At 39.0% G+C, this 18,146-nt stretch overlaps 1 protein-coding gene across 1 annotated transcript; it reads right to left on the bottom strand.

Annotated features, from left to right (window-relative positions):
• Positions 1–85: 85 nt before the first annotated feature.
• Positions 86–16,669, bottom strand: ubxn6 (UBX domain protein 6). Its single transcript, XM_062555635.1, has 10 exons — positions 16,499–16,669; positions 12,877–13,037; positions 12,719–12,768; positions 12,488–12,616; positions 11,311–11,408; positions 7,047–7,207; positions 5,431–5,650; positions 4,986–5,116; positions 2,846–2,994; positions 86–1,905 (listed from the first exon to the last, which is right to left on the bottom strand). Exons 1-10 carry the CDS (start codon positions 16,579–16,581, stop codon positions 1,780–1,782), a joined length of 1,308 nt encoding a protein of 435 aa, XP_062411619.1. The 5' UTR covers positions 16,582–16,669; the 3' UTR covers positions 86–1,779.
• Between the last annotated feature and the right edge of the window lie 1,477 nt (positions 16,670–18,146).

Genomic DNA, 18,146 nt, shown 5'->3' with positions numbered 1-18,146 from the left:
GGTTGATATTCTGTAGTTGGTTTAATGTTCTCATGAATTGTAATTCCAGTTGCAATTTTCAATCACTCATTCCTTCATTAAACATATTTTGTGCCTTTGCATTCCTTATGATGCCTTTGTTTTATCCCCGAATGAGCGTTTAAGCCCATTTTCCAATACAAGGGTTCAGTGACTAACAGAAGTGAGAAGTGACCAATAGCTTGAATCAGTCACATTGGAAGCTAATAACAGTTAAGAAGTGCTGTTAGTACAAACGTTGCTATTTGCAGCTGTTTTTTGTTTGTTTTGTAAGTCAAGGGGCCTATTCCTCTGTCAGTTACCATTGCATTAACGGAGCTGGGTTTTTGAACCGTAATCATCTCAGCACAAGTTTAAAACTGTTAAACTGAAAAGTGGCTAAGCTACAGTAGCAACAGAGCAATGGACCCAAGGTGTCCCTCCAGTAGTCTGGAAGTCATAAATCACACTGTACAGTGGTTCAGTTCTTGTCCATAACTTCATTTGGGGAGGGGAATTGTTCTGAGCTGCATTGGTTGAATCCAAAAGTGAGCCCTGAGGACTAAGGATAGGCATAAATAATCGACAATCGAGAATTGATCATTAAGAATTTGGTTGATCACATAAATTTTTGATTTTATCGATTAAACTATTGTAGGTTGCGTTGCGTAGTGTGAATCTTGAAGCAATTAAATTAATTTCACTGTGGCAACACATTTACCAGCCGAGGGCAATATTTGACATCTGAAATATTTGAAATCTGAGTTTCCGTTTTGATTTCAAAAGTAATCATAGAGGTCATGGCGAAATGTGGCGTGGGACCATTTTGATTTTAAAAGTGACTTAGTTCACTGCAATATCGTGTTGAAGTGCTATGACCTTGGTTGAAACTGAAAGCAGGATGCACCGCTATATTTATTTCAAAATGGAAATTCGCAGGTAACTGAGAATGGTGTCAAATATTGCCTCTGGCTGGTAATGAAATGAATTTCATTGCTTCAAGACTCGCTCTACGCAGCAAACAAGCTGTATTTTTGTATTTTCATTACATTTTTAATTTATAGAAAGTTAAATAAATAAGGAATTTTAATAGGCCTATAAAAATATTAATGATTAATTGATAGTTGATCATCGGGAGAATTGACGATCGACTAACAAAATTTAATTGAATGCCCATGTCTCTCCTGAGGACTAAGACTCAGACTTAATTGATCTCAGGTGCTAAGTGAGTGTGAGGCCACATGGGTTCAGATGGGTGTTAATGGGATTGGGACAGCATTTCACAATGGCGAGGTTTAATAACAGATGATGCTGACACTTGCAACATGCATGTGAAATTCGACATTGGGACAGCCCTAAGCCCTTACAGACTTTGGTGCACGTTCTCGTAAAATTTGTGCGTCCGGACTTTGGGATTTGTCCATTGTCACCAAACTCTTGTGGTGTACATACACAGCCATTCAGTGTTAGACTGATCAGTAATACCTTCCGAAAGCACTACATTTTGTGTGTTAAGAGGTCATCTTCACTTTGTATATCTCTGTCCTTAATTTTCTATACATAGTTTACACAACTGCCTTAGTCCAAACATTCTTCTTTCCTTATAACCATGTTATGGCTGTTTACATTACTTTTATTAGAAGTGCAACACTGCATGACACTTCGGACTTCTGTCCTCATATAAGCTATTCTTCCAAAGCCACACAGCACTGAGATTAATGATGGACAATTCAGGGAGGAAGTTGTGAGGAAAAGGACAGGAGACCTCTGATGACAATTGATTCAGCTGAGGGTCTTAATATTTTCGAGTAGATCTGGCTTCAACACAGACATTTTTTGTTTTCCAGCAGCTGCAATGTCTGCCAACACTGCCTCATCCCATGAAAATGTCACCACAGCAGAAGGGACCTGAGAAAACACATAAATGATCACACGTTAACTATTTAGAACTTTATTTGTAACTTACAATAACATTTCTAAAATCATTTTGATGGCACATAAACTCTTATAGAGCAAATGGCATTCCTGTTGTACTCTGGGCAGGTTGTAATATAGACTAAGCAAGTTGCTGTAGCGGGCAGGTACATTGAACCCTCCCACCACTAGGCTCTTGGTGGAGTTAGCCATGTGTATAGAGTGAGCCTACTACAAACAATGACAAATGTCTAACTGAAAAGTTGCTGATTCCTCAGTTCATGTTTGTTAGTCAAGTATTTTTGTTTATTTATTTATTTATTACCACAATTACACATGTGCATATTGTAATATATTTCAGGGCGGAAACATGGAACATATTTTAATCTGTATTTATATTTTTAAAAAACCCTGTAAATTAGATTGTCTAATAATGACATTGACTGCTAAGACTTGACTTGGTCCCAACTCTGGTTCTTTCAATAATATTATGGTTGTTAGGTTCTTCATGGTTATGTTCTTTTGTGGCCTATAAGCGTGTGTACACAACATTTGTATACTTCCACCACCTCCAGGGATAGTTAGGGTCACAAGTCACTGGTACCATTGTTTTCCCCAAAAGTGGAAATAGGGCTTTGCATCTTCAGTGCAGACTGGTCCTCTGCTGCTCGGGCCCTAATAATAATCTTCACAGAAACAATAGAGCTTTTGCACCTTCAGTGCTCGGGCCCTAAAAAGATACCCACACTACGACAGTGACTTATAATGAGACAGTGTTACGCAGTTTAAGTAGCTCTTTTTTGTTAAAGCAGGACACTTGGCAGATGCTACAAATTATTATTGTCCTGACTGTACAGTAGCAATGATATCTGAGGCAGAATACAAATACCCCTCACTGAATGACTTCATGCTAGTGAGTTCTTTGTTTTCTTACCAAATTACACTCATTGAGTGCCATGTCCTCATCTTCATTCAGTTTCCGTCCTCCTGGAGCCATCAGCTCAAATGGCTGCCAGTCATCAACCAGCCACTCCCGCACAAACTGGTAAAGTGCAGAAACCCTTTCTCGGGCCAGGAAAGTACCTAAAAATAATACAAAATGTTACCAAGTTGATTTGAATATGTGACCATGCAAGGCAAAACCAGTTGCTTTGGTAAAATTAACAAAATCAAGTTATTATGCTCATATGAACAGCCATAAACTAAGCTTTCCAATGATATGTATATCGAGGGTATTGAAGAAACTATCGCTAAGATAACCGCATTCAAAGTTGACATGGTTCTCTCGTCACAACATGCCATAAGAGGAGAAAATCACCTTTTGAAGTGTTGTGGACAACGGGAATGACTGCTAATGTGTTGAATCTTCACCGGGTTTAAGAGTCAAAACATCTTTTTCTGTTAAATTTGTTCATGATATGAAAGTGTAGACTGTATGTATACTGTCGAATTAAGCGAAAATGTGAAATTCAACATTTTAGCCCAAACGTTTGTTTCTCGTGGATTTTCTCAATATATCATCGAGCACAAAGCGACTGGTTTTGCCTTGCAGGCAAATAGTAGGAACAGGTGAGTAAATAAAATCCTGGGTTTACATTGGATAGGTAAACAAATAGTTTGTCTGTTGGGCTCTCAAAATAAGCTCTTGCTGGAAATTGATCAAACATATTTATTTCTTTTGTAGATTGAATGGTAAATATCAAGATTTATTTTGCCTTCAATCTTTCAGTGTCCATCTTTATATTTTTTTCATGTAGTGTTTGAGATAAGCGATAATTTGAATACCAATCAATATCACCTTTTCTGCCAGTTGTATGACATACACCCAATTTTTGAGCAGGAATGCCAAAGAGTGTCTGAAAAGTAGCCTAGTTTTTTTTAGTAGCCTAGTTTTTATTAATGCTTTTCTTGACCTTCACAGGTCATTCCTAGGTTTAAGTTTGATTGATTGCATACATTATATCAAGGAAAACATTTGAAAGTGATTGACAAAATAGTGTCTAGTGTATAGCTTTGACAGAAAGATGATCTATGCTAGCTTAGTTGATTATGTTTGTTAGAAAGAGGACATGGCCAAGGGAAGTGAGAGCTGTGAACACGGTCAAGAATAAGCCCTGGTTACTGTGAAAATACCATTAGGTGCCTCTCACACCAACACAAAAATGCCACCAGGTAAATGGTAGATGGCATATGAAGACCACATTCTACCAGTATAAATTGGCTAATGACTATCAATTGCCAATGCCAAGTATAAGTTGAATTGCATATAAGCCCAGGCATTAAAACAATAGTGATGTATACCACGAAACAATTCACCAATAGCAATAAGAATTTGAACAATGAAATGTTTGATAGTTTTGAACATATTAAAGTTCAATTTGATATTTTCTAGCCTTCAAAGTAGGTGAATCTGACTACATTAAATTTGCTGTGGCAGATTCGCCTGGACTGCCTGCAATATGCGTTGCAATGACAAAATCTCAGGAGCCAATCATAAAAGCCTATCCGGTATGGGGCGTGATTTATACGGTGAGACAGAGGAGCACCATTGAGGTTCTGTTGTACACAGAATAAATCAATCAATCCATCAAGAATTGAGTAATCAAGAATCAATTAAGTCCATCCACATTTTCATATCTCAACCATTTGAACTTTTCCAGCTATTGTGGTTTCAAACATTGTTTTTTTTTTATGTCCGTCACATCTTTCATTTCTCCTAGAGCTTGATGATTTTCTGTAGTTTTGTTTCTCTCAGCTACAGTACTTGCCCCATCACTTTTTATCAATCACTATCAATATAACCTGAAATTAAACATTTTATTGTGATATTGTTTTCAGCCATGTCGCACAACCTTAACTGTGAAACTTTCCCAAGATTTGTTACTGCTTGCCCTCCTGTGGTCTAACTTGAACAGGGCAGTCTCACATTTGTGTGGTGAACTCATCTACGAAAATGTAAAATATTTAAAGGTAATCAAGAAATACCAGAAATTACTAGATAAGACAATTAACAGTCCAAACATGTGTGACATAGAGCCTAGTGCGTCAATAGACCACAGAGGTGGAATTGTTACCTTGTAGGAGAATTCCATCTGGCAGCCGCACTCTCAAAAGAGCATAATTGTATTTCCTTCTCTCTCTCTGTTCCTCCTTTTCACGCATGGCTTTTGTTCTCAACATTGCATTCCTTTCCACAATTTCGCTCCTAAATACAAACATTTACAATGAATACGTAATCATTTTTACCCCTCCATTAACTCACATTTGTGCATCATTTGTATGAAGAAATGAGTGGTTAAGCCATTCAGAAAGGAACTATCCATCCAGATACAGACTCAAACTTATTTATCACTTATCTCACTTATTAAATTTGTTTGTCTTGGTGTCGCGGGTACGCTGGCAACTACGCCGCTCCGTCCAGCATCTTTTTGTCTTTTGTGTCAATGTCTTGTTCGTGTGTGTGGAGCGCTTTGGGTTGCACTCTGTGTAAACTCTGTAAACTGACTTGACTTGACTTACTTAAGGTGTTGCTCCCTTTTAAGCTCCTCTGCTGTTAGATTATAAAAATCTGAAGGGAGATCAAAGTGTGTTGCATTAGGAGATGATCTGAAAGCCTGTGGCTGACGATCTAGACGGGCTCTGACCGGCTCGGCTTCCTTTAGCTGGTCCCTCCACTTCTTAATTTGCTCAAGGGAGTCATCATCCTGCTCTGCCAGCACCCAGAACTCCTCACTGGTGTCTGTTGAAGGCAGGACATTTTATTATTAAATCATAAGGCTGCAATAAGTTATCGGTATGTAGTTAACACTTAACGTACAGACATGGACACATTCATTGGTACCCTTCCAAAAAAAAGGAACCTACATTTTCTCTGAACTAACTCAGAGTATGTTTGTGCTGTCTGTGTGCTTGTTGCATGCGTGTGTGTATGCAGGGTACCCCCAGGATCCTCCAACTTAAATTCAAGGCTTTTTAAGACCTTTTTCAATACCACTTCGAATGAAATTGAAATTTTTGTTCATATTAAACTATGTTATTCCCTTAAAGGGACACTTCACCGATTAGCATTAAGCTTTGCATCTTTAGAAAATCAGTCATGTTTTTGAATGGTCGTGCATCATTCCCTCAGTTTGCCTTGAGATGAGAGAGTCAGATAAGTCAGATAACAAATAAACTCGATGCGAGACACTTTTTCAGGCTAACATTATCAAAATTAAATTAGACAGACTAGAATAATAGGATAATAGGATGAATTGTGCTAGTTGGTTTGTATTGGAATGGCACATGCCATGATAAGGAGCATCTTTTATTCACATAGCCTTTACTATACCATTTAAATTGTTGCACCCAGGACATAACTGAGACTGGAAGCAGAGCACTAAACACACATAGCTTTTATTTAAGCACCATCATTCATTAAAAAACTTTTTTTTTTTTTTAAAGGAGAGGAATCATGATACTTTCCTCATATCAGTACATGGTGCAATACTAACAGGTACCAACACATTTGTACACATCTGTCTCTACCAAGCATATTAACTATCAACAACTATACATAAAGTGTGTAGTAGTGAATTGACATATAGGATATTTAGAACTGTGTCTATCAAATGATTTTAAGCATTATGATCTATACGGTCAAGGCTAAGAGTGTTGGCACCTTAGGATTGGTTGGTTTTGAGCAAAACTCACTCACTTTTGAAGGTTTTTTGATAAAGTAACCAAACCACGTTATTTTCAATAGCTCAACGCAACTAACACACCAATCGATTTCCCCAAATTTAATTTTTCCCCACTTTTAGCATTACAAAATACACTTGCTGTGAAGGGTGCCAATACTTTTGACCGTGCCGTATTTGCATCCTGCGGTATTTTAGTGATATTTTGTGCTGAATTTTGGGAAATCAATTGTTGTTAGTTGCGTTAAGCTGTTGAAAATATCCTGGTTTGGTTATTTCATTTTAAAAAACCCTTCAAAAGTGAGTGAGTTTTGCTCAAAAACCATCAAATCTAGGGTGAGGGGCGGCAAAACTTTTAGCCACGACTGTATGTCCTAATGTATACTGTTGTTTATTCTACCTAGTGGTATGATTGTTTTCCTGTATTCCTGAATGTGATACACAATACAGGCTCACCTTGTCCATCTATTGGCAGCATGGTTTTCTGAAACCCCAAAGCCTGCAGGTACTCTGGACAACCTTCCACACAGCTCACTCTCTCCTGAAAGATCTTGTTGCTGATTTTGATCTTCCTGTATTTCTCCTCTGTAGGATTCTTACAGATGTTGTCAATGTACCTGACCACAAAAAAAAAAAGTGAAATGTTAAAGGTGGTATTTTGAGGCGAATTTAGTTTAAAGCAATAGTTCGGAATTTTGGACATAGGACCTCATTTCCAACTTAGTCGAGGTGATATAGGTCGGTGAAGACCATTTTCAGTGAATTTCTACCCTTCCTTGAGTTGCAGCGTTCATCTCGTGCTAACCTGGTGCCGAGATAACGCAAGTCAACGGTAACATCCAGCCTGCCACTGAAAACACTCCACAGAACACCCGAAACAAATAAATTATAACGTCAGACTATCGATGCACATGCCTGTGTTGATAGAACAATGTTAGAAATAAAACTAACCTTGCATCGCATTGCAATAGCCTACTTTGTTCCCTGTATGGCAGTGGCGGATTGATATTGAGAAACTAGTCCCTCAAAATGTAATAAATCATTGAGTTGCAAGGTTAGTTTTATTTCTAAAATTATTCACCTCGGTAAAGTTGGAATTGAGGTCCTATGTCCAAAATTCCGAACTATTCCTTTAATGTATCCATCCAATGACCTAGACATAGCAACAGAATATGAAAAACAACCATTGTCTTGTCAGAAACACCCAAGCTGTGTTTGTAATGAATGGCAGAATAGCACTTGGAATAGCACTTGGGAGCACTTCCACTCTGTGCAGTAATATCATCACTCCTGAACAATCCTCTCCCCTCTCACTGCCGTCAATAGAACCAACAAGAGAGTGATGATACTCTATTACTGCGCCGCCGAGTCAAAGTACTTCCGCCATAAGAATAAATACTCTTTTGATCCCGTGAGGGAAATTCGGTCTCTGCATTTATCCCAATCCGTGAATAAGTGAACACACACATGACATAGTGAAGTGAAGCACACACTAACCCGGAGCAGTGAACTGCCTGCCAACAATGGCGCTCAGGGAGCAGTGAGGGGTTAGTTGCCTTGCTCAAGGGCACTTCAGCCGTGGATGTGGACGTGGGAGAGCAGTGCTCAACCTCTCCCCCGGCCACATTTTTCCTACTGGTCGGGGATCGAACCAGCAACCCTCTGGTGACAAGCTACAATCACATCCTACTTTCCCAGATGTGGGTAGCCTAGACTGTCCTGAATAGTAGGGTACAGCATTTATAGATGACCATTACATTACAATTAGATTAATAACTAGCTGAACAACACAGGTGACCACATCTGCATCATTTTATAGAGTGCTGAAATGTAGCCTACACTATTTTGACTATTTCTGAACTGTGAAACAAATATGTTTTGTGGTTGTGAATTTAATGCAGAAATATTTTCATTCATAGATAATAAAAAATAAGCAAGTCTAACCTCTGAATTTATTTTCAAAGTGCACCAGATGCATTTAGAGCATTGATGCATTTAAACGTTAAAATATGCCCCTGGACTAGTGCTGGGCGGTATACCGGTTCACACCGAATACCGGTGTATATTTTCGTTATGATATGAATTTTTAATATACCGCCATACCGGTGTATTTGATTACACTGTGGGCGGAATGCTGCGTCGCGCGTCATTGTTTCAGATGGGACCCTTTTCAGTGTTGCGCTTCTAAACACGCACAGTGAAAGTAAACATTGGAGCCTGTAGCACAAGACACCTCACGTTTTCCCTTTAATTATGATGCTGAAGGCTTAATTTTTCCTTTGGTACAGGATTTATTTACGGGTGTTGCACAGAATACCTTAAATTGTTCCCCTAGTTAAAGAAAAGCGTTACTGGTCTTAATAACCTACATTGAAAGGGATTTTCCAGTAGGTGAAACAAAAAAAAGATTGTTCACCGCTGTAACTAGCTAGCTGGCTAGTAGGCGAATCCACCGAACACAGGAAAGCTTTATGATCTTATAATTCATCTTACCTTAATAACATTCGCTGAAATTATCCAAGTAGCAAGTAAAGCATGTTACAGACATGAACTGAACAATACTAGCTGGTTAGTTAGTCATGATCTTGACTGTCATCAGTGCACTGAAACGAACTTTTGTGTTTACATTTTGCTTAGCGAACCGTAACATGATAGGCTAACAAGACATCCACGTGAATTCTGTAAACGTTAGCCTACCCCTAGCGTTATGTGTAGAGCACACAATAACAACACGGCATGATTCTGATGGGCCTATTTGACAGAGTAGGCATATTAGCGGAGCAGTCTCTTCACTTAGTCACACTTGTTTTATATTTCCTTTTTATATTTAGGCTACTTGAAAACAGTGTACGTGGGCTTGAACTTGAACCATAAGTATTTGCACTACTTTTTGTGTAGGTTTGTGCAATTTGCGTAGTAAAAGTTCTGTATTTTGACTGCAATTGCCCATTAGAATCATGAGTGCCTCTTTGTAAACAGCATCATGGCCATGCAACCTGTAATACTACTACTAGTGTGGAATTATTCTACAATATTCACTCATCATGACAGTAAAATAGGCCATCCTAAGTCAATCTACTGCAGTAATTCCTTGGTCAACCCATAGAAAATGTTGCGAACACCTGTTTATGCATGGAAAAAAAAATACCGTCATATACCGTGAAACCGTCAGAATTTTGAAAAATACCGTGATACACATTTTTGGCCATACCGCCCAGCACTACCCTGGACCCTCCTACCGTGGCTTGATTACAAGTAACAGCAACACTGCTGGAAACATTTCTATTAATGTATTTTGGCAAGTACATTTTAAAGGAATAGTTTGGAATTTTGGACATACTGTAGGACCTCATTTCCAACTTAGCCAGGGTGACATTGGTCGATGGAAACCATTTTCAGCACATTTCATCCCGTCCTTATAGTGGCAGGGTTTGCCGATGCTAAGCTGGTGCTAAGCTAGCGCAAGTCAACGGTAACATCCAGCCTGCCACTAAAAACACTCCACAGAACACCCGAGAAATAAAAAAAATAACTTATCGTATTGTATCGCATGCGCATTGCAAACTAATTCCACTCTGCCAGGCTACAACACACATAACGTCACCGGTACATGTAGCAGTCTCAATCTAATGTTATCAGATGCAGCTAGGCTAACGTTAATTACAATTAACGTTACAAACATTTGTTTTCAGTAACTTATGGTCCTTCAGACTGTGGGGTTTTTCAAAGTCCTCTGGTCTAAAATGATCACTAGCCTACATACAGTATTCGCAACTTCAGTAGCCTACAGTCTTTGCCGGCTCCAAGCCGGCTGCAAGAAGCCAAGCCACAGTTGGTTCCTTTCGGATTCTTTTAACTGAAATTGGTGCCCATCTGTAGCATTTATTTTCCCGGTTTTTGAATGCACACTGAATCAACATGTTTATAAGGCGGTGTCCCAACTGGAGTTTTACTTTTTGATGCAGCGCTACTAATCTACAAAGTCCCTAAAAATGTAATACATCATTGAGATGCAAGATTAGTTTTATTTCTAACAACTATCAACACAGACATGTACATCGAGGACATTTTAATTTATTTGTCTCGGGTGTTCTGTGGAGTGGGTAAGACTGTTTTGAATGTTACCATAGAATTGCCTTAGCTCAGCACGAGCTTATCGCTGAACCCTGCAACTATAAGGACTGGATGAAATGTGCTGAAAACAGTCCCCACCAACCTATATCATTCCAGCTTAGTTGGAAATGAGATCATATTATGTCCAAAATTCCGAACTATTCCTTTAAACTGCCACAACAAAATTCCCTGATATTCCATGACTTTGCCCAAAAAAAGATAACACTTCCCGACTTTCCATGTCTGGAATAGATTTCTATGACTAAAATTCCATGATATTTCAGAAATTCCATGACCCGCAGGAACCCTGTATCTCACATTTCACATCCAAGCAAATTGATTCAAGAGATATGCAATGGACAGAACATAGAGCGAATTGTTCCTTTCTTTATAGATAGACCATGTGAGTGGACACATACTGTACATATGAATGGATGGATAAAATGATCATTTTCTTCCAGCACTCCAGCTGAAATCTTTGATAGAGACTTTGACATTTTTCATTGTTCAACTGTGATAGGTTTACATTTCATGTCTCACAATATAACTGCTCTAGACATGCTCAACACAACAAAACTCCGGAGACTTTATCTCAGTCTGTTCTTACTTGCTCACGATATCCACTGCTGCTTTAACTTTTTCCTGGTCTTTGTTGAACGTGTGAATCATCATGATGGAAGCTTCAACTGGATCCTCTGCGAATCTCTGTGGACACAGATTTTACAACAGTATCTGCATGACTACTGGGGATGCAACGGTACAGTGTGCCCACAGTTCAGTATGCATCACAGTTTTTGGGCCACACTAACAGTGCGGTTTCAGTATTTTAATAAAAAATATAATACACAAATTTAAACAGTGAACTACTGTATTTGCCTATAGACAAAGAAATGGCAGTGGCAATGGTAGTTTCAATTTGCTTTTGTGAAACTATCAGTGGAGAGGGCTTAGGTGTCAATTTAGTTTAAATTTCTCTCATGTTTCGTAGAATTCAAAAGTTGCATTGCCGCCTAAATGTGTGTGGAGGGGTCATTCCATGTGAAATCAGATAAGGTTGTTGCATTAAAGTAGCCTGGCTAGCACCTAACACTTCTCAAATGAACTCAAATGGCAACCAGATGATTTTCTCGTATTTCAAAAAATGCCCAGATCCGTTCATTGGCCGCCACGGATGTCTATCAAATGTGTCTGTGCATAGCTCATCATCGTCTTGCTTTCCCCCGTGTTCTGTGATTGGTCCCCTATCTCAGGCAAAAATTAGGGCGGTAGTTTCCAGACTGCCTTAGCAGCGTGAATGAAATCAATGCGCAAGGCAGGATGGGAACACCCAGGCTCGCATTAAAGCATAACTCTCGCCAAAATGCATCCTAGGGTGATTTTGTGTATGTACCCGAGTCAAACTAGTTTAAAAGCATAATTACGTTAGAAGCGCCACTTTTAAGCTTGTCCATGTTGTCATTTTCAGGTCAAGTGGCGTTTTGAATGTGAATGGTAGGGGCACTACTATGACCGGTCACCGCTGCTTTTTAGTAAACTATGTGTACACAAACAATGTTCTCAATGCTCAAGTTCATGCGTAGAGACATTGATGATACTTCGATCAAACTATCATGTTGCGTTGAGCCTTCTTAGTTTTAAAAAAAAATAGCGATTTTGACTCGATCATGTATCGAAATAGCAGTACCCCTACCATACACTGTACCATTGCATTCCTAATAACTACATTGAATCCCCTTAACAGAGGAAAGCTTAACAATATCCATATATATTACTTTTGGACATACCATGAGAATAGCTTCTTTAATGCAATGTTCTCTTTCACTCTTGGCTAACTTGGATCCAGTGAGAGGGCATATGAAATAAATCCCAGAAACAGACAAACCACCAGAATCTTTCACTGAAAGATTGCAACTCTATTGGGAAAAAAACAAATACATTATTGTACTTCATATTACATTTGAATGGTTATGTAAAGTTTATTTTCACATATCATACTTTTAAAATGTTTTGCTTGCCTCAATAGCAACAGCTGTAGCTGCAGCCTCCGCGTCTAACTCTCGTTTGACTGAAAGAGATATTTTCAGAGAGCTAACATGAGATATCATTGAGATGATATGACAGGTTTAGAAGTGGTATAAACAGCATGCCAAATGCTTTTCTGCTGGAATCTTACCCTGATTTCGGATAGCACTTTGGGATGTCTGGATGTCTTTAGGGCGCTGCTGTTGCTCTATTCTCGCAAGTGCTGCAGCACCAGCTCTCTGCGCACCCTCTGTCGGCGTGGCATGATGTGGTTGGTGTTTGGCACTGGTCTGCATCCCGCGAGGTTTGGCGCTACCAAAAGGATTTAATCATTTAATAAGTAATATTACAGTTACAATTAAACAGGCCTGACTGGTTTTCAGTAGGTTCCTGTTCTGCAGGACATAAAAGGGAAAAATCACAATCACACCACAATACACGACAAGGATAGGATTGAATAAGGATGATCATAACATACATATCGGAACACCTATTATCGCCCTCTTCCGTGTACGTGCAACTTAAAGAGAAACTATGCAGGATTGGCGATTTCATCTCCGGTTTCGGTTTCATTTTTCGTTTTCGCTCGTTTTATGCTTGCATATTTCTCTACAGAGCTTCCCGACAGCTTTAGCGTGTATATTTATATGGTTCTTCTTGTTCCTTACGCGTCTCAGCCTTCCAGATGTAAACAAGGAGCGATCGCCTCCTGAACAAACTGCAAGGTTGCAATAGCGGATAGGGACACTGGGGGCGGGAGGAAATATTACTGTTTTCGATGAAACTGGTCAGTCAAGCAAAACAACGATTTCTAAGCGATTTTATGACTATGAAAAAGTTGCATAGGGTCTCTTTAATATAGTCAGTTTAAGTGGTTTAAATAGTGTTATAATGCTGCGTGTACATAACTGCATTAAGTAGTTTGAAGTAGCGACGAGAATCTGACTCGGTTTAATGAAAAGCTCTCGAGTCCCCAGCCCGACGGTTTTAACTGTCTCACTTCAGTCGTTGACTGTTCAGTCGTAGCTAATGCACCCATTACGAAGTGAAGTAACATTAAATGTGCCGGTAGTTTGAATTTGGTTTTATTGACATAGTTTGGCCTATTGGGCTCCCACACCATATGCGTTGTTCATGCAGCAAAACTAATATCAAAAACAACAATATGTAATAATTAATAATAATAATGAATAACTACAGAATGTAATTCCAGGGAATTACGAGTGCATGAAAATGCATAACAATGCTGCTAATAGAGGTGAGATAGAGAAAAGAAGTTGGTGGAAGTCATAGTTGATGACAACTGACAGTTGGAATGGGCAGAAAGTTAAATAGCTGAGTAGCACTGCGCCCATGATACGTTTGCAACTTCCCTTGATTTTTACGCCAGATGAGAGTGTAGTTCCATGTCAAATCAGCGTAGAAAAACACCAGGTTTCATTTTCAGTTGGTCTTATTGCACTTTCTAACTTGAGAAGAGACACGTTTTAAATGGGAAAAATGCCAGAAATCTTAGTCACTTTTAAACATGATGATAGTAGGCGAGAAGCTAATGGTCTAATCCGATTCAATGATCTATGCTAGGCTGAAGCTAAAAGTTGTATCGCCAGACTCGCAGAATGGCTGGATGAACAGGAAAAAGGTAAATATTGATTGTTTTGCTCGAGGGGAGGTGGAAAATTAGCTTAATTTAAAAAATGGCGGACTATCCCTTTAAGCAACGTCTATGAAATAGGCTGTCAATAGGCTGTCAAATTGTTTGAATTAGTTTGATATTGCTCATGGTAAAGATAAACTGAATAGGCAGGCCTAATTGTACTTTTAAATGTAGCACCAACATTTCAGCCAAGTGGAATGAAACTGGGACAATCAAGAGGTGACATATAGCCTACAGGCAAAAAACTTAGAATATAGAGTTAGAGTTAAGAGCTTGAGTTACAGTAAAAAGTTAGCTTGCAGTTTATCCTGCAAACTTAAGAAATGGCAAATCTAATTTGGACCACGTATGCACACTCTCACAGTAGGCCACATATGCACACTCCTCTCAGTAGGCCCTACTTATCTTTCAGTTTTTTAACATATGTTATAGCCCACATGTGTACATAAAGGTAATTAAGTTACTGTATCTTTTATGCAGAGTCATGTTTGCTAGGTCATTGCCATACCACTGACTTATCTTGAAGCTGGTTCACTTTATTAGTTTATGTTCATTGTTCTCTAAATTATAAAGTAGCTTCTGTAGTAAACTACTATTGTGAAATGTATGTAACTAAGCTTGCTACATTTGGTCTTTAGGTGACTTTTGTGTAGTTAAACTTACTGTATTATAATAGCCTACTAGACTAGCTGGTAGAATTACTCACTACATTTTCTAAGTAGCTTGCCCATCACTGCTGGGAATGGTAGACTTTTCTTCTTCTTCTTCTTTAATTTATTGGGAGATTACATCTCTTTGGTGCATACCGCCACCAACTGTACAGGTCAGGAGTGTGCAAAGGGACTTGGCATACTATCATGGTACAGTAATGCTGCGTTCGATGGCAATGGGATGTGGGACTTATCCTACCTGAAGTGTACTAGCTCCTACTTTAAAGCGTTCCAGGTAATTGAAGTGGAATGTAAACAAAAAGCATGGACGCACTGGGTAACATTGGTTGACACATAGCGGTCTTCTAACTAAAATATCTTCACCAACTGTTCTGGAGCCGTAAAAGTGCTGCATATCGCTATGTAGGGTAACTGGATATAATTTACCCATATGTTTTAATTCTAACTAAGGTAATAATGGCAACATTTCACGCCATCAAATGAAAAAACAAGTTATGTTAAATTGCATTGTCTAAAACAACCCTATACATAGAGAAATAAGGTGCATAGCCTGTTTGTTGAAGTTTTATCTCAGTGACTCCATGGGCGCCGCCATTAACCTCCAATTTAATTTGGTGAGGTCGGGTAGGTCGAGCTCCCCCGACTTCACCAGTTGGAGGTTCCACTTCGACAGGCGTTCCAGTGCACTTTTCTTAGTTGGAGGTAGGATGAGTCCCACGTCCCATATGCCATCGAACGCAACATAAAGTGTAGGCTTCTCCCACTTCTCAGGTGTTCATGAACGCACCATATGTTCCTCTCCGGCGGGATGAAGTCAGACAGAATAGCAGTGGGCATTGCGTTTAACGCAGCATACATCACACCAAGTCAGATCTGCATCAAGTCGATTGAGGCTTATCTAAACATATTATTCTAACGCCATGACTAGAAAAATACCGACTATGACTGTGGCTGCTAAATCTATAAGATCGACACCTTGGCTACACTACACGATCAAGGCTAGGTGACGGGAGCGCGTCGCGACTCCAGTAAAACTCCCACGATTTCATTCCGACTTTGGAAATGTAGTCGCCGACTGTGAAATTGCTCGAAATTCATCTGACAAGCTGACTTCCGTAATTGTACGGGAAACGCATCCCAGATTGGTTTATTTGGCTGCTAGCCATGGCCCGTTAGATCATAATCGTCCAGCGAAAGAGCTATGTAAACAGAGGAGTATGCTACCCAGCAAGCTAACATCGTCTTCTAAATATTTCAATGTTAAGGTAGGCTTTACTCAATAAATTGCAACATGGATATTAAGTGGCTACTTCAGACATCTAAGATGACATTACTGAACCGTAAAATAGTGACGTTATATTTTAAGTGCCATTTTGCCTGACCAAAACAAAAACCCAGCTGATCAATGTTATGAATGCTATTTCCACTGAGGATAGGAACGTTACCTGGAGTCCTCAGTGAGTTTCTTCCCAGGTCCCGCTGATTTAAATTTAACATCTCTCTTGATATCATCAAAAAACTTTTTCATGGTAAATGTCGGTTGCTCAGCGTTTAGTTTAATATCAGGACTGTCAGGTAAGAAGGACCAAGGTCTATCCCACTATAATCTTTTTCTTCTTCTACGACCACTTCTTCTTCCTCTGTTGGCTGTTAGGAGTTTGGAACTTGAAGTAGCGCATTACTGCCACCTAGAGGATTGATCTTTTTCTGTCATACCAAGAAACTTTGCCTGCTTGTAGCCCTGTATCGCTGAGGAAATCATGCATAATAAAATAGGAAATAGGATAGGAAATCATGCATTGCAGCAGACATACAGGTGCTGGTCATAAAATTAGAATATCATGATTTATGATTTATGTCAGTAATTCCATTTAAAAAGTGAAACTTTTATATTTTATACATTCATTACACAGACTGATATATTTCAAATGTTTATTTCTTTTAATTTGGATGATTATTACTGGCAACCATGTTGGGCAAGTTACTGAAAATGAGTTATCAGTTACAGTTACTAGTTACTTCTTTTCAAAGTAATTGAATTACTTGACTAGTTACTGTATATCAAAAGTAATTAGTAACTTTTAAGTTACTTTTATGTCTGTGTTTTGAACAGTACTGAACAGTCAAACACAATAAACATATTTTTTTAGACCTAGTGGGTCACTGACTTGACAGTTGACAGAGGATGCATGTCATCGATAAAATACCTACAGTGTAGCAATCAATTTATTCAGCTCTGCCTCTGTCTTATCGGTGTGATGTTCAGCACTAGGGGGATATAGCACTGGGAGTTATTATGGGATAGAGAAAACAGAACAGGCACGAAAGCGGGAAGTTAGACGGTCAGTCTGATTGTATGCAGGTTATGCATGAACACAATAAATATGCCGGAGTCACACGGCTATTTGAGAAATGTTGTCATCTGTGAGAGCGAGAAGAGGATTATTACAATCGGCTGCAGTCAGTGTAAAGTCTGGTTGTTTGCATGGAGTGGCGCCTTCAACATTCGTAGGGCTGGGGTCTTGCACCTGCACATATTTTACATCTCACCGCTACATTTCTGTCTGTCAAGTGTTCGTTTTTTACAAAAGACAGTAACACGAGTAACAAACTCATTTAAATTTCAGCAATTGTAATTGCGTTACTTGATTTAAAAAAATACTTAGTTACATGCTTATTACCGCTAAAAGTAGTGGAATTACAGTAATGTGTTACTTTGTAATGACAATCCCAAATTCAGTATCTCAGAAAATTAGAATATTACTTAAGACCACTGATCCACTTAAAGTGTAGGCCTAAGTTTGGCAGAAATTTAAAAATATATATATTTTTTGAATGAAAATACATCAACTAAGCCGTGGAGGAAGTAATTTTCGCTCATCACGCAATACAGAGCTAGCATGGGCAGGAGCTACAGTCCAAAATAGCAAACAGTGGATTAGCATGGGGCCAACAGCCACATGCTTTCAAAATCGCATTTTTAAACCACTAACATTGCTCAAAACAGCGGCAAACCTCGTCAGCAGCTTGCTCTAGGTGTCTACACATAAAACGAAGCACCAATCAGACTGTAAACTTTGGAATAGTTTGTAT

The sequence above is a fragment of the Sardina pilchardus genome, chromosome 15 (genome assembly GCF_963854185.1).
Source record: "Sardina pilchardus chromosome 15, fSarPil1.1, whole genome shotgun sequence".
NCBI classification, from domain to species: Eukaryota; Metazoa; Chordata; class Actinopteri; order Clupeiformes; family Clupeidae; genus Sardina; species Sardina pilchardus.
The sequence above is the reverse complement of the archived record's forward strand: the minus strand, read 5'-3'. Positions and strand labels throughout refer to the sequence as shown.